Raw genomic sequence first — 27,670 nt, 5'->3', positions numbered from 1 at the left:
CAGGCCCTTCATCTTTATATGTTTTTATCTTTAAGACAAAAGGCTTCCTGATGTGCCGCTAACCCTGTGTAGCCTACTGTCAACTGCACCCCCCCCACTGTGGAATTATTTCACACAATTCCCACTTTGATTTGATTTTGAGTGTACCTTTTTTCCACATGAGACCGACTTAATAATTCCTCATAGTGACAATGTGACGTCGGTAGCCAAGACAGTGATGAAACTGTACACTTCAGTGCTACAAAAGTATGAATATGTGGCTTCTGTGTATATAAATGCAATCTTTTGATGGTTCTAAGCAGCATTTCAGTGACGATGTACCCTTGGACTATAAATGAAAACATACATTTACCCACATAAAGCATACAATGAATACAAAATGGATGTTTTTTTTTTTATTCAGATTTGCACCTCTAACTGCATCAATTTACATGCAGTAATAACTTCACTTAGCTTGGGAATGATTGTGAATGTAAATGTAATGTTATGGATAAGTTGTGGATGTTTTTTAAAGGACCTTTTATGGCAATTTAGGGACACGTGAATGCATACATTTTACATTATTTCCACTACAACAGGGATGGGTAAATGTTTTGACTCCGCATTGCTTTAACAAAATTTATGGGGGGCCAGACTATATATTTTACATGTAACAGTCCACCTGGAAGTATTATATCTGTAAAAGTGTGTGTGTTGTGTCCCTTTTTTTCCAGGAGTACTTTGTAAACAGTAGACCATATCAAATAACAAAATTGATAAAACAGCTATATAAACCATCAAAAGGTTGGCTCAAGCCATGATGCCAGGTTGCATGTTAAGTTTAAGTTAAATACTTTGGAAAGAACGTGCGGGCCGGATGTGGCCCCTGGGCCGTAGTTTGCCCACCCCTGCACTAGAAGGTGTTGGGGCATATGGGACCATTAGAACACATGATTCAAGGAAAATATACTGTTTAAAAAAAATAAATACTGTTTATAAATAAATACTGTAAAAATAATAAAATAAAAAATAAAAATACTGTAAATAAGAAAAAATACTGTTTAATAATCGCCTCTCGCCCAAATGTAACAGGGTTATAATGTTATTGTAAATATTGTATATATGTTCATGTTATATTTATACAAATTTCTGTTTAATTTAAGTAATACCTGATGTGTTTGTGTTGTCATGTTGATGTGGAACGCTAAGAACGTCACCGTGTACCCCCTACTGCTCCTAATTAGTGCAACACCCTCATGTGTATATAAGTTTTGCCCACTCCTTCCTATTTCCCTTTTATTCATGATCTACATGTGAGAGGTAGGCGTGTGTATGGCTTAACAAATGTCTTTAGTTTAAAACTTTATTTCTCATTTTTGTCTTGTGTTGTAATCTGTGTAAGGACACGTTATTCGGCCACATTTTGACTGCATACTCCATTAGGTATGGTATTTTTGTTTCACTTTGTATAACCCCTTTTATTCACAATCTCTATGTGAGAGGGGAACGTTATTCGGCCACATTTTGACTGCAACGTATTTGTTGTACTCCATCAGACGAGAGTAAAATGCAGCAACTGCAACAGCCCTGTGTCTGTCGGTCGCCACTCTTCGATCACAACGCAAAGAGTCAAACACCACCGGTTACACAAAGACAGCTGGGATAGGCTCCAGCACATCCCCTACAACCCTAATTAGGATAAGCGGCATAGAAAATGAATGGATGGATGTTTAAACTAGACTATTTTGAGCAAAATCCCTGCATCAATGGGACATTCAGGTCTAACAACACTATATTTAGCCATAAATTCAAAATTCATTAACTCATTCACTGCCAGCCATTCTTAGAGAAAAGCTCTGGAATCCAGAATATCAAGATTTAGGACTACATAAGCATTGAAACTATGTAACTTTAGACTCTCTTCTTTCATAAAAAAGTTTGTTTCTAGCCTTTTTGTTTCATAGAGTGGTTTCAGCGAGAAGCAAATTCAAGCAAAACAGTGACTGACATCCATATTTTTCATTTTAGTGGCAGCGCAAACAGTTGTTTACTTCTTTGAAACAATAAAAAATAATATCAGGAACTTCAACCACTTGTGCCTGATGGTGGCGTCTTTAGGAACTGTAAACAAATGCATCTTTCCCTTATACCCAAAGAAACACTTTCTGCAAGCTATTGCTAGCAACAAGGACAGAGAGCGTATCTGGCCTACAGCCACGCCCATATAAGGAAGCCCGCTCCTCTATGACATCACAAAAGTACTGTTTTACCACACCCTCTAAAACCGAGCGTTTTGAGCCTTTCCAAACTTCTTTCAGGGCTCACTTCCAAATGCGCAAACCTCATTATCTGAAGCACTCATGCCCCCCCTCCACCCTATGATCTCCCCAGTTGTGTGTATGAATGTATAATAGTAGAAATGTGTGTCTACTTTATTGTCCGTTTGTTCTTGTCCTGTTCTTCTCTTTGTGCCTTTAATTTGCCCCTGAGGGATAAAGTGCTTGAAATTGAAAGTCACATATGTATTTGTCTATTTTTAAAAATTTTTTATATTCACTGATAAGTTTGCTTTTACTTTATTTTACTACTCTGAAAGAATGAGAGTTAATTGGTTACTGCAATGCCTCTGCAGGTAATTTCCAAAGCTTGATTGAATCCAGTCGTGGGTAAAATAAGTCATCTTATCAGTGAGCAGGATTTAAATGACTTGTGAAAATGGTTTCTCCACCCCGAATGGTAAAGAACAGATGCAATGATAAGGTCACAGTGCATCTGCAACGCAGATTACCTTCGCTTTTCCATTCTTGGTTCAAAGCTTAATCAAAAGCGTGTGCCTTATCACGAGAAATTATTCTGATGGAAATCAGATGGGGGACAAACAACAACAAGATGATTCCACTTGGATGTCAGTCACCGTGGCTGGCGAGAAGAGTGGAATGTGAATATTGTGAAAATGAAAGCAGATTGGAATACTTTCCAGTGGGATATTATTGCCATAGAAGTGAAGGAGGTTCTGGTAACTTGTGGAGTTAAAACGGTAAGCAAACACACCTGCTGCTCGTATTTTTGTCTGACAGCATCGAGTTGCAGCGAGAACTCCTTGGTTTGGTTTTCACGGAGACACCTGGAGCGCTGGAGGTCTTCCTCAACTTTCTCCATCTGCAAGAGACAATAGAAACAGACAAAGAAATGACAATAACACCTAGAAAGGCAACCTGGTGGAGCTGCACACCTCCACCTTCCTTCATTGTCAAATTGGGTTCGACCTTGTCATCTCGGGAATTGTGCTTGGGCTTGTTATCAAGCTGGAAAATGGTTTTCTGCTTCACAATGCCAAAATACATGTTTTAAAGCATTTTTCATCTCAATGAACCGCAGCTCCCCAGTGCTGACAGCTTTCATACAGACAACTGTTAGTATTCTTGAGTGAGTGTAGTATTCTACATTAGCCACTAGGTGAGTCATGACTGTAACATTCATTGTTACGGTCTATCCCAGCTGTCTTCGGGCAAGAGGCAGGGTACACCCTGGACTGGTGGCCAGCCAATCACAGGGCACATATAGACAAACAACCATTCACACTCACATTCATACCTATGGACAATTTGGAGTCGCCAATTAACCTAGCATGTTTTTGGAATGTGGGAGGAAACCGGAGTACCCGGAGAAAACCCACGCATGCACGGGGAGAACATGCAAACTCCACACAGAGATGGCCGAGGGTGGAATTGAACTCGGGTCTCCTAGCTGTGAGGCCTGCGTGCTAACAACGCATCCGACATGCAGACATTTTTCGACCATATTCTAGTAAAATTTATTTCTATGGCTGGCGACCAGTCCAGGGTGTACCCTGCCTCGCACCCAAAGACAGCTGTGATAGGTTCCAGCATACCCACGACCCTAGTGAGGAAAAGCAGTATAGAAGATGGATGGATGAATTTCTATTTTTGTGGTTTGTTTTTATTCTAGTTTTTGTTGTGTTATGTTAAATTATATATTTAGAATGTGCGGCAGGTCATTAAAAATGGCTCCCAAGTCAGGGTGTACCCCGCCTCTCGCCTGAAGACAGCTGGGATAGGCTCCAACATGCCCGCGACGCTAGTGAGGATAAGCGGTAGAAAATGAATGAATGAAAGTAAACAAGCTATTACTGGATATCCAATTTCCTTTCTATAGCACTGTAAGAAGATTTAATAAAGAAATGTGAGGGGTGTACTCACTTTTGTGAGATAAGTAATGAATTATTGGTGTTTTTATAGCAAAGTGTATAAAGTAAAACTGACTACTGGCAAAGTGAAGTGCAAATGGGAAACTTTCCTTTCTAATGTAGGAAGCATAAATTTAACACCCACATAAACTCTACATTCCCTACACTATTTGTTACTTCACCAAAACTGATTAGGCAAAAAAAAAAAAACAACAAAAAAAACCCTTCACTCATCAGTGTCTCATTTCCATAACACACAAACCTTTAAAAAATTCATGACCTCACTCATCGCTGCACCGCACACATATGCATCCTGGAACAAGAAACTAAACAAAAATGCCTGCAGCCAAACTGACTTCCTGGACAGCTTTGGGAGTTTAAAGCTGTGTTGAGCAGAAAAACTTTTGCCTAAATAGCGGCAGCCCACGCGGTGTGGAAGGCTGATCACGAGGCTGGCTTGAAGTACTAATTAGCCTGGCTGCTTTTATCGCTGCAATACACAGACACACCCACTTGAGTGTGAGAAAGCAGCCGCTGAATGCACCTGCAGATGAACTGAAAATAACATGGGGATAATTATATGATGAGACCTCATTGACCGCACTTAGCTCCATTAGAGTTCATTACATCGATTACAAAATAACTAATTCATAAAGTATTATGTGTTAATTCTAGTGCTCCATAGTGTTGGATTGTAGTATATACAGTGGAACCTTGGTTAGTGTCATTAATTCATCCTAAAATGTCAGACTCTAACCGAAGTGAACTCTAACTGAATGGATTTTTGCTTTTTCTCCACTCAATATCGGCTCGGCTCCATGCAATGTGAACAGTAATGTAGCCTATGTATCATAACACTACTGAAGCCTTGTGACCAAAATACAACATATACTAATAATAGGCCATAGTCAACAGGAAACAGGGATCGTTTATTGTTTATTTAACAACACAATATAGTGGGGGAGTGATATTCGAACTGTGGCATAACAAGGAATGACTCAAGAGTAAGATTCCAAAGTAATTCATTCATTTTCTACCGCTTATCATCACAAGGGAATTGTGAGCTGGAGCCTATCCCAGCTGTCTGCGGGCGAGAGGCGGGGTACACCCTGGACTGGTCGCCAGCCAATCACAGGGCACATATAGACAAACAACAATTCACACTCATATTCATACTGACGTCTTAGAAAATGCACTTCTGCCACCTGGTGGCCATTTTAACGGCTTAAAACTGCACCAAACATGATCTTTTATTGTGCAGTTGCATCACCAATGTAAAGCGTCAATAATATCCAAAATTTATAAATATGTCTTTGTTAGCGAATGAGTTCATTGGTTCCAGACCCAAAGTCATTAAGTGAATTTCCACAAAGTAGGATAAATGGAATATTTTCATAGTTAGAGCTTCGAAAATCTGTTTTCAAACTTCTAAATACACTTTTTAATACAATTAGAGCCCTCTAGACATGTACTAACACCCCTATAGTCACCTTTACGCTCATATTACCCAATATAGTGGGCGAGAGATGGGGTACACCCTGGACTGGTCGCCAGCCAATCACAGGGCACATATAGACAAACAACCATTCACACTCACATTCATACCTATGGACAATTTGGAGTCGCCAATTAACCTAGCATGTTTTTGGAATGTGGGAGGAAACCGGAGTACCCGGAGAAAACCCACACATGCACGGGGAGAACATGCCAACTCCACACAGAGATGGCCGAGGGTGGGATTGAACTTGGGTCACCTAGCTGTGTCGCCTGCGTGCTAACCACCTGTTCACCGTGCAGCCCTTTTTGTTATCAAACAATTATAATTTCCATTAAATAGGTTTAAATATTCGCCTATTGAGATGGGTCAATAATTGGCAGAAGCATTGATTTTCATGCATTGTTTATTTTTTCTAATAAAAACACACACATTTCACACATGCTCGGCTAATTAGTGACTCCAAATTGTCCATGTCTGGGGTAAAGTCATGCTACACATTACCTTTTTCATTCATTCATTCTCTACTGCTTATTCTCACGAGTGTCACTGGGGGTGCTGGAGCCTATTCCAGCTGTCTTCGGGCGAGAGGCGGGGTACGCCCTGGACTGGTCGCCAGCCAATCACAGGGCACATATAGACAAACAACCATTCACACTCACATTCATAGCTATGGACAATTTGGAGTCGCCAATTAACCTAGCATGTTTTTGGAATGTGGGAGGAAACCGGAGTACCCGGAGAAAACCCACGCATGCACAGGGAGAACATGCAAACTCCACACAGAGATGGCTGAGGGTGGAATTGAACTCGGGTCTCCTAGCTGCGAGGCCTGCGTGCTAACCACCATGCAGCTGATTCTATAGTAATATCCCATAAATATTATGTTGTGTACAGGATAAAACTGCATTCCTTTCTTTTTGGCCAACAAATCAGATATAAAAATGAATTGTTAGATTAAAAAAACTATTTTTTAGATTCATCGATTACAAAAATAATAATTTAACCCAGCCCTAGCCGAGACCCATCAGCCATTTATTGCACACCAGCGATCAGATGAAACCATAATAGCAGAGCAAACGCACCAGAGTTTGTTTTAACCAAACCGAGCATATGTGTGAATACACTGCAACACCACATTGATGTGAAAATGAGAAATGAATTAGAATAATAGAGAGAATCATTAGCTGGAGGGAGAGAAAGTCGGAGAGAAAAAGAAAGATTCCAGTACAGTCAACGTGGCGCCCTCTTACATCTGTGGTCAGGCTGTGCTTCCACAACTACAAAACAAAAATTAGGTCTGTGTGTGTGTGTGTGCGTGTGTGTGTGCATTGTCTAACAGCTCCCTCATTCCACTGTAATCACAACATGGAGGCTAAATGTGTGTAAATGTAAATGCATGCGTATTTGGCACACATGCAGGACTAAATGGATCATATGCATGAATATCTATCTAACTGGAACATGGGTAATAATAAGAAGCAGGTGTCTGCACTGTGTTGTGTTATGCTTTTATCTACATCATGTATGTATGTATGTGTTGCATGTGTTGGCGTCGAACCTGGAGCTTCAGTTCGGTTTCGGCCTTCTCAGAGCTGAGCTTCACCTGTCTCCTGAACTGCTCCAGGGCAACGTCAGCCTGCTGGATCTGGCCCCTGTAGCTCTCTCGGGTTCTGTCCAGTTCTGTCTCCATGTCTCTGCCGAGCAAAGACACACAGAGGTCAATATACAGTATAGAGGAAAGCACTGTAAAGCACTACAGTGCAGTCCATACAGTGCATCTGATTCACTAATTCACAGCATCCACATCGCCTGTGACATGTTGCGTATGTGGGTTTGTGTGTCTTCCGTGCAGATATCGCGCCGCTATTGCTGGCAAACGTCAGGTCATAGAGTTGCAAACCGAGAAGACTGACAGGCATACTGAGCGCTGTCAGTGCCAAGAACATGCAGGAGTCGCAACATCCCATACGACGGCGGCGAGCAGCTGTCAAGTCTCCAGGTTGGAGGCTGGAAGGTGTTATTTTAGTATGCCACATTTCAGAGTCAAGCAAGGCTGACGGTGCTAAAAGTTCCACATTACAGAATTTTACACACAATTTAAGAGTCTCAGAGGTCATACATTAATGTATAGACCTTGATGTCGGTATTTATACAGTTTAATAGTACTTTACTAAGCCCAACTGGTAACACGCCATTGTGTGACTGCAGCTTTAATGCTAATGATCTGTGTTTGCCCACGCCTGTCACCAACACAGTTAGGCTCCAAGAAGCACTATTGTGCACTTTATCCACTTTTTCCATATACACTATAACTCTGCACTAAGTAATAGATGTCATATACTGTACCACATACATGCCATTTAGGAGTAGGGACAGGAGGACACAAACTTTAGCAACACTAGAATAGCAATGTGAGAAGCTACAGTACAGTCTATATATAGTTGTTTGTCTATATGTGCCCTGTGATTGGCTGGCGACCAGTCCAGGGTGTACCGCGCCTCTCGCTCGAAGACAGCTGGGATAGGCTCCAGCAGTCCCGCAACCCTCATGAGGATAAGCAGTAGAAAATGAATGAATGAATGAATGGTGCTGGAGGCACATATACAGTATAGTATGACAATTATAAATAATGCATAATGGAGCAGCTTTAATTAGAGATGCACCAATCCACAATTTTCTACTTCATATATACCTGAATTTGGACTTCTGCTGACACTGATACAGTTCCAATGTCAGAACGGTGTTTGCTTTAATATCAACCAGGCCAAAAGAACATCAGCAAATGTATAAAGAAGAATATCAGTGCTACACACAAACACGCATTCCTGATGCATTAATGGAAAGTCTGATATTGTAGCGTTTGTGATGTCCGACTGTTGTCTTTTGATGACAATGTTCAGCGGTCCAGCTGTGATAGGCTCTAGCATACCCCCACAACTGTCACGTTACGGCATGGTCGCGTAGTGTGTCAACCCCAATTGCAGGTAAAAATGTATTTATTGCGACCAACATATGAACAATGAAATGAGTGCGCACCTGAACTAAGTAGACATCACAGAAAACGGGAAACAGGTGCGGGAGATAATAAAAAGCAACGGAAAACAGACCAGTGTAACACAGGAAGTAAATACAAAATAAGGACATGAACAAGGAACAGAGGAAAATAGGAAAACTAAGAGCTGTCACAAAGGGGTGAACCCCAATCGTGACAACAACCCCAATAAGGATAAGCAGTATAGAAAATGGATTGATGGATGGATTACAGGACAGTATATTATAATTATAATTATTTAAATTATTTGAGCAATTTACTGTTTACGCTGTACATTGCTGTCCATATTTGATGTCATCGATTTATTCACAACATTATTATTATTATTTATTATTATTATACGGGCAGCATGGTGCACTAGTGGCTAGTGCGCAGACCTCACAGCTAGAAGATCAGGGTTCAATTCCACCCTCGGCCATCTCTGTGTAGAGTTTGCATGGGCTTTCTCCGGGTACTCCGGTTTCCTCCCACATTCCAAAAACATGCTAGGTTGATTGGCGACTCCAGATTGTCCATAGGTATGAATGTGAGTGTGAATGGTTGTTTGTCTATATGTGCCCTGTGATTGGCTGGCCACCAGTCCAGGGTGTACCCCGCCTCTCGCCCGAAGACAGCTGGGATAGGCTCCAGCACCCCCTGCGACCCTCGTGAGGAAAAAGCGGTAGAAAATGAATGAATGAATTATTATACGGGAGCCAGGCAACGACATTTCGTTGGCAATTTCACTGCTGTGATATTGTGCAATGACAATAAAGGAATATAATATAATAATATTGGATGGATCGGGAATCATTTGTAATAATAATAGCGTATTTTGGGCTAATTTATGGCTAAAGACTACATTTCCCTGGACGCTTAGAGTGTAGTTTCAGGAAATAGTGACATGGACGAGAGAAGTGGCAACAATCTGACCGAATGTAGACTGACCACAGTTTCTATTTGGACTGCTCGGATGGCCAACCGCCCACTATCACTAACAGGTCTTTGAAAGGGTGGACTACTGTGTGATGAAGCGGTTTAAGTTCCTCGGAGGTGAATGACTTTTCCGGTAGGCTACTGTTTAACTAGCTATATTAGCAGCAGGTCTTGATGGGCTTTATAGTAAGGACAAGATGGCTCACGTTCAAATAGCAATGTAAAGTAAATGTAGGCTTCAATGCAGTGACGCAACAATCTGGACAAGGCTATTAATGTATGTATTTATTGGGCAACTTATTTTTTTTAGTGCCCTTCTAAATAAATGTGCATGATTATTAATTATTCCCCATAGGCGGACAAGTGGGAGGAAGAATATGTTATTTGAGCTTACAGGAAGTGACTTCAAACCAGCTACACAAAAAGGGGGCGAGGGAGCACTAAGATACAGTACTGCACATTAATGTGTATTTAACTCACTATCAAGTGTGTGTGTGTGTGTGTGTGTGTGTGTGTGTGTGTGCCGTTCATAAAGGAAGGAGGCCTTAAAGGAAAAGGAATGGGGGCAGAGGATTTAAAACAGAATATGTAAGCTTTCTCACATCTTTATAGAGTTGTGTCTCTTTGTAATTTTGGTCTCTCTTATGTTGGACATCAAACGACAAAGAAATAGTTTTTTTTTTTCTTCTTTCCTCTCCCAATTTTGTGTACTCTGTAATTATTAATCAATGCATGGCTGCCTAGAAGGCTGAAAAAGACACTAAAGGATATGAAGAGAGATTACAACGGAGGGACAGGAATGTGATGATGGGAAAAGAAGCTCTTCGAAGAAAGAGCGGTGATGAATTTAGTGTGTATTGCATGTGTTTTTTTAGGTAAAACTCATTCTGGTGCTTTTGCTCTGCTGGTATGGTTCAAGTCTGAGAGTCATCTGTGCAAATGGGTCTCGATCTGCTTGCACGTGATTGCGATAATTGAGCTACATCACGTCACAGAAGCTGCAAAGTCAAGTGATTACTTAATGCACACCTGAGGGATTCCAAGAATGAATAAACTAATAAACTAACTTTGCTCCCAGGACAAAGATACCTGTGTGAACACTAATCATATTTGATCCGGACTCGAGTACCGACCCATGACAGTCTTTATTGAGGAGCAACCATCTCAAACTTGACGTGTGACTGACAACTCACAGAATGACTTAAGCTGCCCACCGAGGATACGGGGGGGAGGGGGGGGACGTCCTACTTCAAAAAATGCGACACGCTCAAACATATTATACTCCAAAAGCTGCACAGAGTCCGTGACCGCATGGAACCGACAGCCATTCCTGGGAAAAATAACCCCTCTGTGTGGAGTGTGTGTGGTCATAAGGGTGGTAGACAGCATGTCACCGTCAATAACAGAGCAATGAGGGCGAGATGAGAGGACAGAGAAAAAGACTCGGGGGAGGCCTGGCAGCGAGAGAGAGAGAGAGAGGCAGAGAAAGACCAAGGAGTGCCAGCACCAGGGCGGCCTGTCGGCTTTAAATGGATTCCTGGTCAGAAAAGTGGAAGGAGAGTAGGCTCAAATTAAAGATGTGCCTTCCTTAAAGAGGAAGTCCCTCTCATCCCTCGCTTCTAAACGGCTGTTTAAAAGGGCAGGGACAGAGAGGGAGGTAAGGGTGAAGGGGCTTCTCGTCACCTGCCTGCATGGGAGAGCGGGTGCAAGGATTTCGGCACTTTGCATACTAAAGGTGACCACTTGGTAAATACATAGACGTGCACTGTACAGTCAGAACTGTAAATTACATTTGTGGCACCCCCTATGTAGCGTCATACCGTACATACCGTAATTCAGTCTTCGACTCAAGATTTTCATAGTCAAATCTGATTTGTTAGATTTTGTCCCTAATCGACCCCTAGTTAAATATGGGTTTGTTTTTTTAATTTACTGACACAGAAAGCAGTTCACATACATGCACTATCCTTTGCCGTTGGTCTTGACGGTTTCAGTCGCCAACCTGAAGTGTGTGGCGGTCGGCTAGCTCAAATGTCCACATGAAAAGGGGGCAATCCAGACTGGACTGTTAAGGTAATTTCCATCGACCGCACAACAACAAACATGTGACTCACAGAATGTACATGTGGATTTCAAGCAATATGGGAAAGGAAAAGGATCTCTCTGCTGACATACTATATTGCAATGCTTTGGACAAGACATGAAAGCATTCAATAATTCACAAAAATGTCCGTACGGTGAAGAAATTTGTGGCTGGGTTTGTGCTGACAAAAGGCATAAAGAGGACAGTTCCTCCACACAAATGTATCGAACTCAAGAGAGCCATTACAAAGCAACAAACACGTATTTGAAGCTGCTGGTTCCTCTAAAGTTCCTCAGAGGCCTGCAGGTATGCATAAACCTACTATTTGGCCAACCCTAACCAATACTCAACACCCAGAAACAAATACATTCATTTTATTCATTCATTTCCTACCGCTTATCACAAGGGTCACAGGGGTGCTGGAGCCTATCCCAAATGTCTTCAGGCGAGAGGCGGGGTACACCCTGAATTGGTTGCAAGCCAATCACACGGCACATATAGACAAACAACCATTCACACTCACATTCATACCTATGAACAATTTGGAGTCGCCAATTAAGCTAGCATGTTTTTGGAATGTGGGAGGAAACCAGGAGAAAACCCACGCATGCGCGGGGAGAACATGCAAACTCTACACAAGAGGAATCAAACTCAAGTCTCCTAGCTGCATGGCCAGAGCGCTAACCACTTGTCGACCGTGCAGCCCGCCAACAAATACATGAAGATTGATTTTCTAATCCTGTCTATTGATGAGGACCGTGCAACCTCGGGCGGTCCAGATGGATGATGTACAGCATGGCCAGCATATCTCAACAATGATTGGAATCATTGGGAGATGGTTGGTAGAACCCTTTATGGTCGTTGAATGAGTGAAATTGACCTCAAGTATATAAGTTTTCTTTCTGATCACTGTCCACATACTTCTCTACAAGAGAGGAGAAATATGATCTCAGGGAAGAACTACATTTGAAACACTTATATGCTAGGACTACGTTAAAAAGCCATAGCATTTCAGTATGTGGAATCAAACTATGGAATGGATTGAGTAAGACCTTCAAACAATGCACAACGATGAGCCAATTCAAGAAACAATACAAGCAGTTGATGTTTGCTAAATACAAGGATGAAGAGTCTTGAACCAGTCATGATGTGCTATACATATCACTATATTGACACTTACTATGGTACACATTATGTAGCCATTTGTACTTCGGTACGTGACAAAAAAAAACATAAACTATATTAGGAAAGCAGGAAGTGAACAAATGTAACAGTTACTGATTGTAAAAGTACCAGATGGAGGGGTAGGATTTAATAAGCTTTGCTTCTTCCTACTCCTTTTGGACATGTGGAACTGTGAATTGATTATGTGATGCATTCAATTGGAATCTGATGCATGTTCAAATGAAATAAAACCATTACCATTACTTTCTTCCATGGTACAATAAGAAGTACCGTCCCTTCATGCATGACAACGGATACCTACCTCTCAGGAGTCAGTCGTAGAGTAAACACACAGATGAAAAAGTTAGATATTGCTAAAAATACCCAGTCAAGGTGAGGCCCTGAGACAGTGTAGGAAAAGTATGTACTATGTGAGCAGAAAAGAATGTCATTGTGTCTGCGAGAAGTTAGATGTGGGTAAAAATACCCAGTCAAGGTAAGGCCTTGAGAACGCCTGGGAAAGTATGTACTATATGTCCAGGAATTTACTATATGTGGTGTCAGCCAAAGTTCTAACCATTACCTGGCCTTTCACTGCCATGTATGGCATCATTCTCACCAGGGCACAGAAATGCTGATTGTTGTTATTTTATTCTTCAGAGTTCTCCAAGACGTGGTGTGGGAGGAGCATTTGCATGGAAACAACTGACAAACACTAAACCATAAAGCATTCTTAAACATGGATGCCTTTGGTTTTCTAGTTGTAAAAAAGCATTTGCGAGTGTGCGCGTATGCGTCTGTGAACTCATCCAAATGGAATGATAACGAATCCACAGACACATCAAAGCGGCTCGGGATAAAAAAACTAAAAAGAGCGAGAGAGCGGGAAAGAGGGAGCACATAAAGAGAAAGAAAATACAAAACTGAAATATTCAGCGTCCTCTGAAGAAGAAAATAAACCAGGCTTGGTTTTCATCCGCATCCCCAGAGAAAGAGAAAGGGAGCGGTGAGAAAAGAACAAAAAAAAAAAAAAAGGCAAGAAGACAAATGCAGAATAAGAGACGGACCACAAAGACCAGCTAGATGAGAATAATAAAAGACAAGGAATGACAGAAATATTAATCAAGACTTTGGACGCACATTAGGTACATCTTGACAATAGCATGAGATCCAGTATGAGCAATGCAGTCATGCTGGCATTATATGTTTACATTTATATTTGGCGTTTGCAACATAAAAACCACTGCAATGTAATAATAATCTATCAACATTTGGCATTGTTGTTATGTAAAGGCTGATTTTATTATTGTGTTAAACTGGAGTGGCTGCACAGTGGTCGCACAGGCCACACAGCTAGGATACCCAGGTTTGATTCCCCCGTTTAGACATGGAGTTTGCATGTTCTCGGAGTACCCGAAAAAACCCACAGTACTCCGGTTTCCTCCCACATTCCAAAAACATGCTAGGTTAATTGGCGACTCCAAATTGTCCATAGGTATGAATGTGAGTGTGAATGGTTGTTTGTCTATATGTGCCCTGTGATTGTATCCCGCCTCTCGCTCCAAGACAGCTGGGATAGGCTCCAGCGCCGCGACCCTCGTGAGGATAAACGATCCAGAAAATAGATGGATGGAAACAGTGGAGTTCAGCCTATAATAGCCATCAACTACATCACTTATCCTCACGAGGGTCGCGGGGGTATGTTGGAGCCTATCCCAGCTGACTTCGGGCAAGAGGCGGGGTACATCCTGGAGTGGTCGTCAGCACATTCATTAAAAACAAACATATATATTTTTTTAAAATGCACAAAAAATTGAAAAAAAGAACAGTATTGGGGTGGGGTGGGGTTATTGGCCCTCAGCACTATCTAAAAATAAAATAAATAAATAAAACAGCAAACATGTAAACAACATTTTTTTTTAAATATTAAGATAAAAAAATGGTAATAATATTCCTATTCCGGAAAATTATTTTATTTGTTACTTTGTAATATAATGTAAATCCAGCAAAAAATAAATAAAAAAATAATTTTCAGAAAATGGGGTTGGGGGAAAAGAAGTCATAATATTACAAGAATAACGTCAACATATTATGGGAATAAACTTAATATTCTGAGAAAAAAAACAGCAAATATGAGTAAGAAATATGCTCTGCCACCAATAACACAAAGCTTTAAATATATATATAACCTTTTAAATGTAAATATCACTTCTTAAAGTTTGCACACCCCTGATTTATGATTTAAAAATGTAAATGAATATGCACGAGCTCAAGTGAACATTTGTTGAATGGTCATGCAGTAAAGATTGGTGGTATCGAACCTCCAAACAAGCCCTTTCAGTAGCACTTTCCATGGGAGGAAAATATTGACCCCCGGTTGAGACTTTTCCAATATTCACGATCCATACCTCCATACCTGCAGCTCGGCTCTTGAAAGCCTGCTAAATAAACATCTGCTGACCCCCCCCCCCCCAAGACCCCTCTCTATGGACTACCATGGCTATACACCTCCATGCCTGCCTTCCTCCCATCAGCCCAACCTGTCATGGGAGAGCAATGCTGGGGAAGATAAGACGGCTTCAAAGACACGCAGATGTAGTGGAACTTCTCACGCGCACGCACACGTTACACCTCTACGAGTAGCATGCATGACCAAACAATTACTTAAAGTCAAATTGGCTATTTAGCAGTACAAAGGCTTCCATCCACCAGGAATTCAAGCTGGAGTTGTATGTTACAGACAGTGAATTGTGAAAATAACGTTTCACATACACACACACACAAGTCACAGTACGTATGAGGATGTTAGCCAGTTGAGTAATATTGCATTACACTAAGGAGAGCTCTCATGCAAGTTTTTAATATAACTGAAATAAAGAGAGAAGGGGTGTCCAAACTTTTGCACCAAGGAACAAACATGCAAAAAAAATTAAAATAAAAATAAAAAATGCAAACACTACCATGTGTATATCTGCTATATATATATATATATATAAAATACACACACCCCTGCTTAACAGATGCTTGATGACTCAGCTTGATTTATCACCGTTATCATAAAACGTGCCTCACCGTGTTTCATTAAAATGCTGGAACTTGCAACTTTTGGCTCCATTTTGGGTTATAGAGGTGATAAAAGCTATTGAATTCGAGAAATCACTCATGGCAAGGGCTGCACGGTAGACAAGTGGTTAGCCCGCAGGCCTCACAGCTAGGAGACCCGAGTTAAATTCCACCCTCAGCCATCTCTGTGTGGAGTTTGCATGTTCTCCCCGTGCATGCGTGGGTTTTCTCCGGGTACTCCGGTTTCCTCCCACATTCCAAAAACATGCTAGGTTAATTGCAGATTCCAAATTGTCCATAGGTATGAATGTGAGTGTGAATGGTTGTTTGTCTATATGTGCCCTGTGATTTGCTGCTGGCGACCAGTCCAGGGTGTACACCGCCTCTCGCCTGAAGACAGCTGGGATAGGCTCCAGCACCCTCCACGACCCTCGTGAGGATAAGCGGTAGAAAATGAATGAATGGATGAACTCATGGCAAAACAAAAAGATGTCATCTTGCTACCACATTGTGTCTTTGGGAACAGGCAGTCTTCATCCATCCATCCATTTTCTATACCGCTTATCCTCACGAGGGTCATGGGTATGCTGGAGCCTAGACCGTGGACCATGGGTGGGCAAACTACAGCCCGGGGGCTACATGCGGACCACCAAGAGTTTGAATCCGGCCCCGCTAGTCGCTTTCCAAGTATTTCAACTTTTAACATCCAAACTAGCAAAAAAAAAAACAACAAAACTGTAAAATTAAATTAGTTTGATGTAGTCTGATGTTTAACGTGTGCCTGAAAAAAGCGACAAACACTTTTACAGATAAAATTAGACAAATAATTCAAGGAAAATTATAAGCATAAAATAGTGTGTGTGTGTTAAATATTTTTGTTAACTCAATGCGGCCCACAAGTTAAAATATCTGCCCACCCCTGCCCTGGACCCTGGACTGGTTCGCCAGCCAATCACAGGGCACATATAGACAAACAACCATTCACACTCACATTCATACCTATGGACAATTTGGAGTCGTCAATTAACTTTAGTGTTAAAGGTAAAAGTAACCTTAAATGTTCATTTAGCCCCATTATTCATCATTTATATGCATTTCTAATTATTTTATGCATGTTGAACTATAATTGCACAACTTTACGAAACACATTAATTGGATTTACATCATTTCTTATGGGACCATTGACTTGGTCAATGACGCCCACTGTAGTTTTAAAAGTACTTTCCATCTCTCCATCCCCCAAAATCTGTGTTAAATCATTCTATCCTTATGCTACCGCCTGATGATGATTTGAAGCATGCTGGGTTGGAAGAAGAAAAAAGTTCTTCTTTTTATGGCTTCGTAGTGCTTGTTGTTGCTATAGTTACACAGACCCAAAACTCTATTATTATTTGCATGACAAGACAGGTAATTTTTTTTTTTCTTTTGCATCAAAAGGAAAAAGACTTGGTGTAGACCAGGGGGAAAAAAATCTGGAAAGCAATGCAAAGAAACAAAAGTATCAAAATATAAGAGGAAAAATCCACAATACAAATAATAATAATAATACACAGCCTGTTTACATGAAAGACTCCCCACCACACCTCATTTGCCTTGCTGGCACGTTGAGGAGATTGTTTAGTTTTATCCTTCATCCTTCCATCTTTACATACACACACACAGGCGGTCTCGCTTTGACTTTGAAGTTCTCCTGGATCGCCTTGAAAGGCCTTTGCTGTTGCCACGGTAGCAGGCAGGCAGGCAGGTAAAGCAGACATCAAGCTGAGCACTTCATTAGCCAGTAGCCTGATGGACCACTTTCTGGGTGCTTAACAGTAAATGAGGCATCGACTTGACTCCTTAGTGATGCTAACAGCGAGCGTCATTAATGCAACAGCGGCTGTGTCTGCTGTTTTTTTAAAGCTTTTGTTGCCGGGCGGACTTTCGACAAGCGCAAACAAGAAGCGGACATAGGCATCAAATGTCACCCTGTGATCTTTATGCTGAATACTAAGTGGGGAAATGTGTTTTTCATACTCTCACAAAGCCACTGGAAAAAAGATATTGTGGAATCGAACACAATGATGTGTGCAGAATTTGACGTTATTTCAAATGTGAATATGACAGAAACTACACGCTCAAGATATGAACAATATAAGATGTATTCCTCCAAATGCAAATGCATATCTAATGCAAACCCATCCTCACATAAAGGAAATATCTTTCCTGCACCATGACTAGACCGTTATGTGGCTTGCAGTGGGTCCGAGGTCGTTCAATGGGCTTAGCATGAGTATTTATTGCATAGAACCCATTCTAATTCCACCAATAGAACTGTAATCTGCTTGTGACCAAATAATGCCTTCCCCTTGTAGTGGAAGTACTGCTGGATAAGGGTTGGGGGGGGGGGAGTGTTGTGCTATTGTACGACGAAATGGCACAGAGACAAACAGCGGGGGCATAGAAATGAGGCTTTGGAATTTCTACACTGATAGATTTTCAATTACTAAAGAATTGGGTGATTATTCTGAAACAGTACACTCATAAATTACCTTTTTACTGCAATTTTTACCGAGTGAATGTGGCTATACAATTTGGAATAATATAGTACATTCATTCATTCATTTTCTACCGCTTTTCCTCACACAATTCAATAGTGTTTCTCACCTCACCAAAATTTAGTCATTTTGTCAGTCACAAAAGGGTGCTATGATTCGAATGACAAATTCACCACTTGGTGGCGCCGTTATCAAAACCTATATGTCGGATTGACTTGAAATTTCTCACACAAAAAGATGTATTGTAACTTCAGGGCTTCTTTAGGGAATCATTCATTCATTCATTCATTTTCTACCGCTTATCCTCACAAGGGTTGTGGGGGTGCTGGAGCCTATCCCAACTGTCTTCAGGCGAGAGGCGGGGTACACCCTGGACTGGTCGCCAGCCAATCACAGGGCACATATAGACAAACAACCATTCACACTCACATTCATACCTATGGACATTTTGGAGTCGCCAATTAACCTCGAATGTTTTTGGAATGTGGCAGGAAACCGGAGTACCCGGAGAAAACCCACGCGTGGAATTGAACCCTGGTCTCCTAGCTGTGAGGTCTGCACGCTAACCACTCGACCACCGTGCCACTAATATAGTACATGTATTATCATATTGGATTGGCATATACCATATGTAACTAATGCTAAATAATGCTGTTTTTTGGTTGAATATGGCCGATTATTAGCACAAAAATGCACACTTGGGCAAATCCTACATGTTTTTTTTAACCTAAATTAAGCATTTACAAGGAAAAAATAACTAAAACCCAAATACTCTATAAGGCATTCAAAGATGCTGTGAATAATATGAAGTATTTTACACTGGCCACTAGATGTCAGTAATGTTACCGCAAAGTTTGGTGAGCCACACAGACTTGATCGCTTATTACAAGTTTGAAGTATTTCACAATCTGAACCACAAAGTCACTTCCTGTCCGACTTTCACTCAGCTCCCAGAGGGAACACATTGATAGCGAGTCTTAAATGTCTGCTATATTGGATTATATGAGTGTAAAGGAGTGCTTTTTGTGTCTAGAGGGCTCTGATAATGTTAAAAACTGTACTGAGAAGGTAGTAAACGGGTAAAAAATATTTGGTAAATAAATAAGGAATCAGGTCAGATCTGGAACAGTTAACCGTGATGAACAAGGGATTACGGTATTATGAAAAAGTCCAGTTGGGTATATAAACATTCCTGGTCACTACAAATTTCCCCACTGAGGGACGAATAAAGGCACATCTTAATCTTAAATAATACACCGCATTGTGGTGCTTTATTAAACTTCATTGTCAAACGACAAGGCGTCACACTAGCAATTAGCATTCTGTCTGCATAGAAGTAATAATAAAAACAGCTTTCCAGAGTTTCCACGCCAGGCTCTGATCTGTATGTCCTCTCATCACCGTTTTCAGACTCTCGGGTCCCATAGCACTCACAGAAATATTAAAAAGCATCAAAGAAAATATAGTGCACCGTGGCTGCCTTGTTAATGAAAAAAACTCCACCTCAAATCAGGATTCATGGCGACTGTTCTTCTCTGATCAAAGAGCTACAAACAACTCCTAATACTGTTGGAAATCATAAAGGCATAAAATATGGGATTGAACTCAATATTAGAGTAAAGGGAAAAAACAATTAAGGGTGGATATATTAAAAAAAGTGGCTATATTACATTGTCTTAAATTGATTATGTGGAAATTAATTATTTTGAAATTACAGTATAATTTTAAATTATAATAAAAATTTCAGCATTTATTTAAATTTTTTTAAATTAATTAATTAATTTTTTTGGAATGTTGCCCATCATCCACAATCCTTATGTGAAACATGAACACATATTTCTGTGCATTACAACACGAGAAAATGAGTTAATTTCAGCTAGCATACAACGCTGTCATTGGGAAATTAATTTTTTATTCATTTTTAAAAATGAATTGAATTTATGTTGAATGTCACAGATAAATTATTTTGTATGATATGTAAGCTACAATTAACCTAGCATGTTTTTGGAATGTGGGAGGAAACCGGAGTACCCGGAGAAAACCCACGCATGCACGGGCAGAACATGCAAACTCCACACAGAGATGGCCGAGTGTGGGATTGAACTCGGGTCACCTAGCTGTGAGGTCTGCGCGCTAACCACTCGACCCAAGGGCAACTTGTGTTGCCAACTATTTAGACAATAACGGGTGTGTTGACACATCTTCTTATAAGTTTGATTTCTATACGATTGCTGAAATATGAGATACTGTATACAAAAACTGGTGCCTTACTGTACCTGACTGCATCCTCTAGTTTGGCTATCTTCCTTGAGGCCTCTGTTCTCTCTTTCTCCGCCTCACTATGCAGTACTAGAACCTGGGAGAAAGAGAAAGAGAGAAGGGTGTGCCTTGAGTTCATACTTGTGATCACGTGCACCATCAAAATGTAGCATATGAGCTATATATTAAACTTTATGGTGGCCTTTTCATGTCCCACACGTGGAAGACAGACCAATAAGGTTATTAGCATATGGCCTCCGCTATTGGAAAATCATCAATAAGACACAACTTTCATCTACAAAGGGTTCAATTAACTTCCCCTCCTTAAATGAAGTGGTGCGGAGGCCTGTAAAGTTCTTGCAGGTGTATCAAGCCACTGTACTTTGAAGATGACCCAGGCCCAGGTCCAGTCTTTAAACCCGATCTTAACCTAAAAAGTCTGGTCCAGCTCAGCTCATTAACAGAGGGCTTGTTTATGAGCTGGTTTGCTGCTTTGAAGATGACTCGTAGAATTTAGCTTGGACCTACAGTACATACATAAAGGTATTACATTCAAATACATATTATGTTGCTGCTGGTCTTACAGATCTAACCCACTCATTAGCCACGTTTACATTTGGGTCCATGTATACGTGGCTATTGTCACATTTCTGTCCATGTTCTCCATACAATCTAAAAAGAATCCCCATTTCCAGCTTTCTTCAAGTCAAGCACGCACCTTTGTGTTGTAGCTGAGCTGCAGTTCATCTTTTTCCTGCTGGAACTTCAAATCCTGATCCTGAACAGAGACGGTAGATGTGTGACATTGCAAAGGATTAAAATCTCTTTTTGGAAGCGTCTCATACCCGAACTTGTGTCTGTCTTTGATGTTCACTGACCAGGAGCTGCTGTTTCAGCTGGGCAATGGTGTTCTCAAAGTCCTTCATCACCTCAGAGGCCTGCAAGAGAGAGTCCGTATTTGTAGAATAACGTTATATTGTTCAGAGAGAAAAATTGTAATGAGAGGCGGAAAAAAATGGGCGCAAAGTCGGGAAAAAGGTCATAATTGTACAAGATAAAAGTTTTGCATGTCAAGTATCAGTCGGGGTTCGAATCTTTTGTTTGCATGTTGGAGTACTCCGGTTTCCTCCCACATTCCAAAAACATGCTAGGTTAATTGGCGACTCCAAATTGTCCATAGGTTATGAATATGAGTGTGAATGGTTGTTTGTCTATATGTGCCCTGTGATTGATTGATTCATTCATTTTCTACCGCTTATTCTCACGAGGGTCGTGGGGGGTGCTGGATCCTATCCCAGCTGTCTTCGGGCAAAAGGCGGGGTACACACTGGACTGGTCGCCAGCCATTCACAGGGCACATATAGACAAACAACTATTCACACTCACATTCATACCTATGGAACTCACTGCGACATAAGGAAAGAGTGAGTAATTTTACTTTATTTTAGTTTAATTCTAGCGTGTATGACATGGTTTGTGGTTAGAACAGCTAGGAAGTCAACCATTGTTTTACTTTATTTTTGTTTTATTATACTCCTCCAACTAAACTTCTGAATGAATGTTAAACTTCTATCAAGTTTAACATTCATTCAACCCGCCCCTCTTCCCCCAAAGTCGCCAGCCAATCACAGGGCACATATAGACAAACAACCATTCACACTCACATTCATACCTATGGACAATTTGGAGTCACCAATTAACCTAGCATGTTTTTGGAATGTGGGAGGAAACCGGAGTACCCGAAGAAAACTCACGCATGCACGGGGAGAACATGCAAACTCTGACGTGTGAGGTCTGCGCGCTAACCACTTGACCGCCGTGCAGCCTACATCAAACATGCTCTCTTCTTTTTGACGTGTAAAGTGATTAGTGAATGAGGTCATGTATGGCGGGTCTGTAGCGAGAATGACAACAGCTTCCGGTCTCAGACTGTTTGTATTTTGACATTCACTTATTAAACAAACATATATTATTCTTGGAAAATTACAACTTCCTCTCTGATGGAAGTTCATTCATTCATTCATTTTCTACCGCTTTTCCTCATGAGGGTGCGGGGGTTGCTGGAGCCTATCCCAGCTGTCTTTGGGCGAGAGGCGGGGTACACCCTGGACTGGTCGCCAGCCAATCACAGGGCACATATAGACAAACAACCATTCACACTCACATTCATACCTATGGACAATTTGGAGTTGCTAATTAACCTAGCATGTTTTTGGAATGTGGGAGGAAACCGGAGTACCCGGAGAAAACCCACGCATGCACGGGGAGAACATGCAAACTCCACACAGAGATGGCCGAGGGTGGAATTGAACCCTGGTCTTCTAGCTGTGAGGTCTGCACGCTAACCACTTGTCCGCCGTGCCGCCCTCTCTGATGGAAGTTGATTCTAAAAATTCACAAGATTTCGTCAAGGTTGGAAGGTCTGTTTGAATTTATTCATACTTGAATTATGCTGGTGACAGCAACTCATACAGTGGTTTGTACAGATAAATAAATATGACAGGTTGTCAATAGTATAGGGGGCGCATGACAAAAAATAATTAAGGACCACTACCTTATGGTTATGGTAATGCTGTGTTTTGAACATTGCACAACTATGACCGGGAAGGAGTAGGGAGAACCAGAGATGGTTTCATTCATCTCTTCTCCATGTCTAAGCAATTACTTTTTAAAAAGGGGGGTAAAATAAGGTAAATAGAACAATAAAGAATATACATTTGTTTTGCACTGCTGCTTGGTCTTAAAGCCAAATGTGGCTGGTGACATTCTGCAGACCTCACCTTAGCCACAGACAGAGCGTGCTCCTTGTGTAAATGGCTCACATCAGCCTCGTGTTTGGCTTGGAACTTCTGGAAGGTTTGCTGAGACAGCACGCTCTGTTCATCCTTCTCTTTCTGAAGGACCACAAACCTGTGGACAGGTCAAAGCATCACGGGTGGGTGAAAAATAATAATACAGTGCACTGTTACAATATCAAGGTCATCATCCTATATCCTTTCTTGGGCAAATATCTCCAGACCTTCTGTTAGCCTCCTGCAGTTCAACATTGATGGATGCAAGGTGGATCTCCAGCTGGGCCTTCTCTTGTGTCACTTTCTGAAGCAAGGCATTGCTTTGCTCCGCTTCCACAGACCGCTGCTCCACTTGCTGCTCCAGCTCATGCACCGTGTGCACCTACACACCAAGATCCATTATTCCACAACTTTCTGTGTTCTCCAGTGTGCATCTTTAGCTGTAACTGTTTAGGAGCGAGCCTGAACTTACGGCGAGGTCGACTTCAAATAAACTCTTTTACACCGATTTCCCCTCCAAGATATGTGAGTCATCAAACGGCAACAACATCTTTGCTACACAAAGTGTGCCAAAGGTCGCGGCAGCACAGCAGCAGCATGGGAATGATGTTATCATGTGAATCTGTCTTAGAAGACGTCTCCTTGCCTTTTCTTCTCTCACTTTAGAAAAAATCTCAACTACAGCAGTTTTCCGAAGAGTTTGAGCTTTAAAGCTGTAGCTGCAAGTAACTATACTATCAACTAGGGCTGGGACGACGTGTCGACGTCATCGATGACATCGACACAAAAAATACGTCGCCACAAGAACTGCATGTCAATGCGACTTAGAAATTCAGAATTAGTGGTAAGCAAAACCGTTTGTTTCAGTGAACAGGATCATTCTGATTCATTCAGTAAAAATAGCCGTTCATTTCGGTCAATTGGTCGTTAGCCTGAGTCAGTCCGTTCACTCATGTTCACGTTCTTTCCGACTCAACAGCTCACCAACTCGTGCTGTGTCAGTCATGAACAAAATGGCCGGGGGACTGAACGGGTATTTTATGAGCGGTTTATTCGGTCGCGAAAAAGTAGTTCTTTTGACCCATTCGTTCACAAACACCACACCACTACTCACAAAAGGTTTCAGTGAGTCCAGCCAGAAGAAAATATTGCGCAAAAAAGTATCCAAAGTATGGGAATACTTCACGCCAAAAGGTAATGATGCGGTGGTTTGGGTTTTTATGCAAAATTGAGATGGCATATCAAGCACGACGGCGATGCACCAGCACCCGGGAGCTGCTTGTGAGGAGAAGACGCCGTACATTTTCAACTTTCCTTGTTTGCAATGATTAACCCCGTCAATCATCCGAACCGCACCACGTAACTTGTGCTCCAGCCTGGCACACACAGAGCATGTGCCCACACAAAAACACACTCCTCACACACTCGCGTCTTGCTGACACTTTTTAAAAACTGACACAGACACACACTCCTCAAATATACGCTATAGTTACTTTTATTCCTATTATTATTGTTATTAGTATTGTTCATTATTATTCATTATTGATATGGGCAGATCATTTAGAAATATATATTTTTATTAACCTGTGCATGTATTGTGGTTTATGTTTTCAGGGACTAATCGGGGACTTTCAGGGATTAATCAATGCATCGAAAAACTATTTTCTAGATTAATCAATTACAGAAATAATCGTTTAACCCAGCCCTACTATCAACATGCCCCACGTGAAGGACGTGCATCAGCATTGTATTTGTACGTCGTAGGTGACACACTGCAAAAACCACAGTCAGACCTCGGATCTGGTGGAGGTGAGGTGGAGGTGGGGAGGTACCCCTAGCATCATTTTAACACGAGAATACAACATTCTAACTACATTTAGTTTGAGGCCCCCGCCTTGATATGAAAGTTTAATGTTAGTGCAGCCCGCTCAAGTTTGATATGGATGCCGTATGGTATCATGTACCCAGAAAAAATTATTACGTTTGATTAATGTTCATGTTAAAGGTTAAATAATAGTTATAGTTATCCTCCCTATCCGTGTGGAAGTGGTAAGTTTTTGGCTTTTTAAGTTTAAAGGAAATAACTTGGAGGCTACCATTTAGGTCGCTAGCTCTCTAGTTTGCGAGTTAGCATGTGTCTCAAGACCCTGCAGTTGAGTAATATGTTGTAAATAAAAAGAGTATGAATGTGACTATAGTCGTGTTTTGTCATGTGTACAGGGCTCTAATAATGCTTTGTTAATTTTAATCTGAAAAAAATAATTTGTCTACCCACCAACTATATGTGGTTTCTTAAGTTTTTATTATTTGCCGTTTTATTATTATTATTATTATTATTATTATTATATTTATTTATTTATTACTGATTGATTGATTTTCTTTATTCTTGATCTTATTTTGTGTAGAAAAATAAAAATGAAGATATTTGAGAACAGTGGAATGTTTTATCAGAGCTTTTCTTGTAGAAAATCGGAACCAAAGCAAAGTTTATTCATTTTTCTGTTTTTAATAAATGCATTTTTTGTTGTTGTTTTTTTTGGAAAACCTGATGCGGCCCAGCCTCGCCCAGACCCTAGCTCCAGTGGCCCCAGGTAAATTGAGTTTGAGACCACTGGCCTAGCGGAAATCTGTCCCAACCACGATCCATTCCATTCAGCTGAAATATGGCTTCTATGCATACTGTTTGTCTTGATGTACTTGCGTATATGATCGCATGGAATGCTGCATGGACCAGCTGATAAAGGCGATGATAGGGCTCTGATTAAAGATGGAGCGTGCCAGTGGATCTGAATGATAACAGAGACGGGTGATGACAGGGTTGGCAGAAAGATGGGAGAGAAGAAAGCGGCGGTGCATTTGAGCACAAGAGAAAAAGAGAGACTTGCGCTTTTGTGTTAGTAGCACAGGGTGCTAAGACAATAACAAGAAGGCCTGTGTTTTGCAGGCAGGCACACGTGCTGACACTTCTGGTCTCTGGCAGGAGATGAGAAGAAGCACCTGTCCGAGCTCAGGCTGGTACACCTGGACACTCTCAGTGGGAGCAAATTACATCCACTAATTAGGTGTTCCTGACGTGAATTACTGGGTGTGAACTACATACGCTACATTTCAAAAGAGGGGTCTTTGAAGATGAAAAATATGGAACGTTTGACAACAGATAATATACAGCAACTTGATGACAGCCTGGAGCACTCATCTCATCACGTTGATGTTCTGTGTGGATGCAGTTATGAAAAGAGCAGCTCATGATGATGCTCAAAATGTTGTATACAATACATGTGTGTTCATGTTACACATATCGGCATCGGATATTGAGAGTTGGATGATATCGGACATCCCTATTATTTACCTTGTAAAGTCTCAGTGAAGATAGCAAAACTATGAATGAAAAGGTGGAATTATGTACTTAACAAAAAAGTATGTCTTATAGTCTAGATCAGGGGTCTCAAACACACGGCACGCGGGCCAAATGTGGCCCACTGGACACTAGTTTGAGGCCCGCGGAAGTTTGATATGGATGCTGTATGGTATCATGTACCCAGAAAAAATTATTACGTTTGATTAATGTTCATGTTAAAGGTTAAATAACTGTTAATAGTTATCCTCCCTATCCGTGTGGAAGTGGTAAGTTTTTGGCTTTTTAAGTTTAAAGGAAATAACTTGGAGGCTACCATTTAGGTCGCTAGCTCTCTAGTTTGCGAGTTAGCATGTGTCTCAAGACCCTGCAGTTGCGCAATATGTTGTAAATAAAAAAAGTATAAATGTGACCATAGTCGTGTTTTGTCATGTCTACAGGGCTCTAATAATGCTTTGTTAATTTTAATCTGAAAAAAATAATTTGTCTACCCACCAACTATATGTGGTTTCTTAAGTTTTTATTATTTGCCGTTTTATTATTATTATATTTATTTATTTATTACTGGTTGATTGATTTTCTTTATTCTTGATTTGTTTATTTATTTTTCATCTTATTTTGTGCAGAAAAATAAAAATTAAGATATTTGAGAACAGTGGAATGTTTTATCAGAGCTTTTATTGTAGAAAATCGGAACCAAAGCACTGAAAAAGTTTGTATATTTTTCTGTTTTTAATAAATGCGTTTTTTTTTTTTTTTTTAATTG

The 27,670-nt window shown here is 40.9% G+C and overlaps 1 protein-coding gene across 11 annotated transcripts in view; it reads right to left on the bottom strand.

The window, feature by feature from the left end:
- The window catches only part of cep112 (centrosomal protein 112), a 132,416-nt gene that overhangs the window by 68,314 nt on the left and 36,432 nt on the right, over positions 1–27,670 (bottom strand). For 8 of the 11 annotated variants that reach the window (XR_013629920.1, XM_078796978.1, XM_078796980.1 and 5 more), the window contains 7 exons: positions 23,777–23,931; positions 23,538–23,667; positions 21,603–21,695; positions 21,476–21,535; positions 20,775–20,854; positions 7,243–7,378; positions 3,031–3,138 (listed from right to left, as the gene is read on the bottom strand). Coding sequence is in view for 10 of the 11 variants with exons in the window: in XM_078796978.1 (XP_078653104.1) it covers positions 3,031–3,138; positions 7,243–7,378; positions 20,775–20,854; positions 21,476–21,535; positions 21,603–21,695; positions 23,538–23,667; positions 23,777–23,931 (762 nt within the window). In the remaining variant the exon portion in view is untranslated. The remainder of the gene's footprint in view (positions 1–3,030; positions 3,139–7,242; positions 7,379–20,774; positions 20,855–21,475; positions 21,536–21,602; positions 21,696–23,537; positions 23,668–23,776; positions 23,932–27,670) is intronic. The other 3 variants (XM_078796979.1, XM_078796983.1, XM_078796985.1) reach the window with 3 other exon arrangements.

Source organism: Doryrhamphus excisus, linkage group LG16, assembly GCF_037039965.1.
Source record: "Doryrhamphus excisus strain RoL-2023G ecotype Guam linkage group LG16, RoL_Dexc_Guam_v1.1, whole genome shotgun sequence".
Taxonomy (NCBI): domain Eukaryota; kingdom Metazoa; phylum Chordata; class Actinopteri; order Syngnathiformes; family Syngnathidae; genus Doryrhamphus; species Doryrhamphus excisus.
Note: the sequence above shows the minus strand (reverse complement) of the source record. Positions and strands in the feature narration are given on the sequence as shown.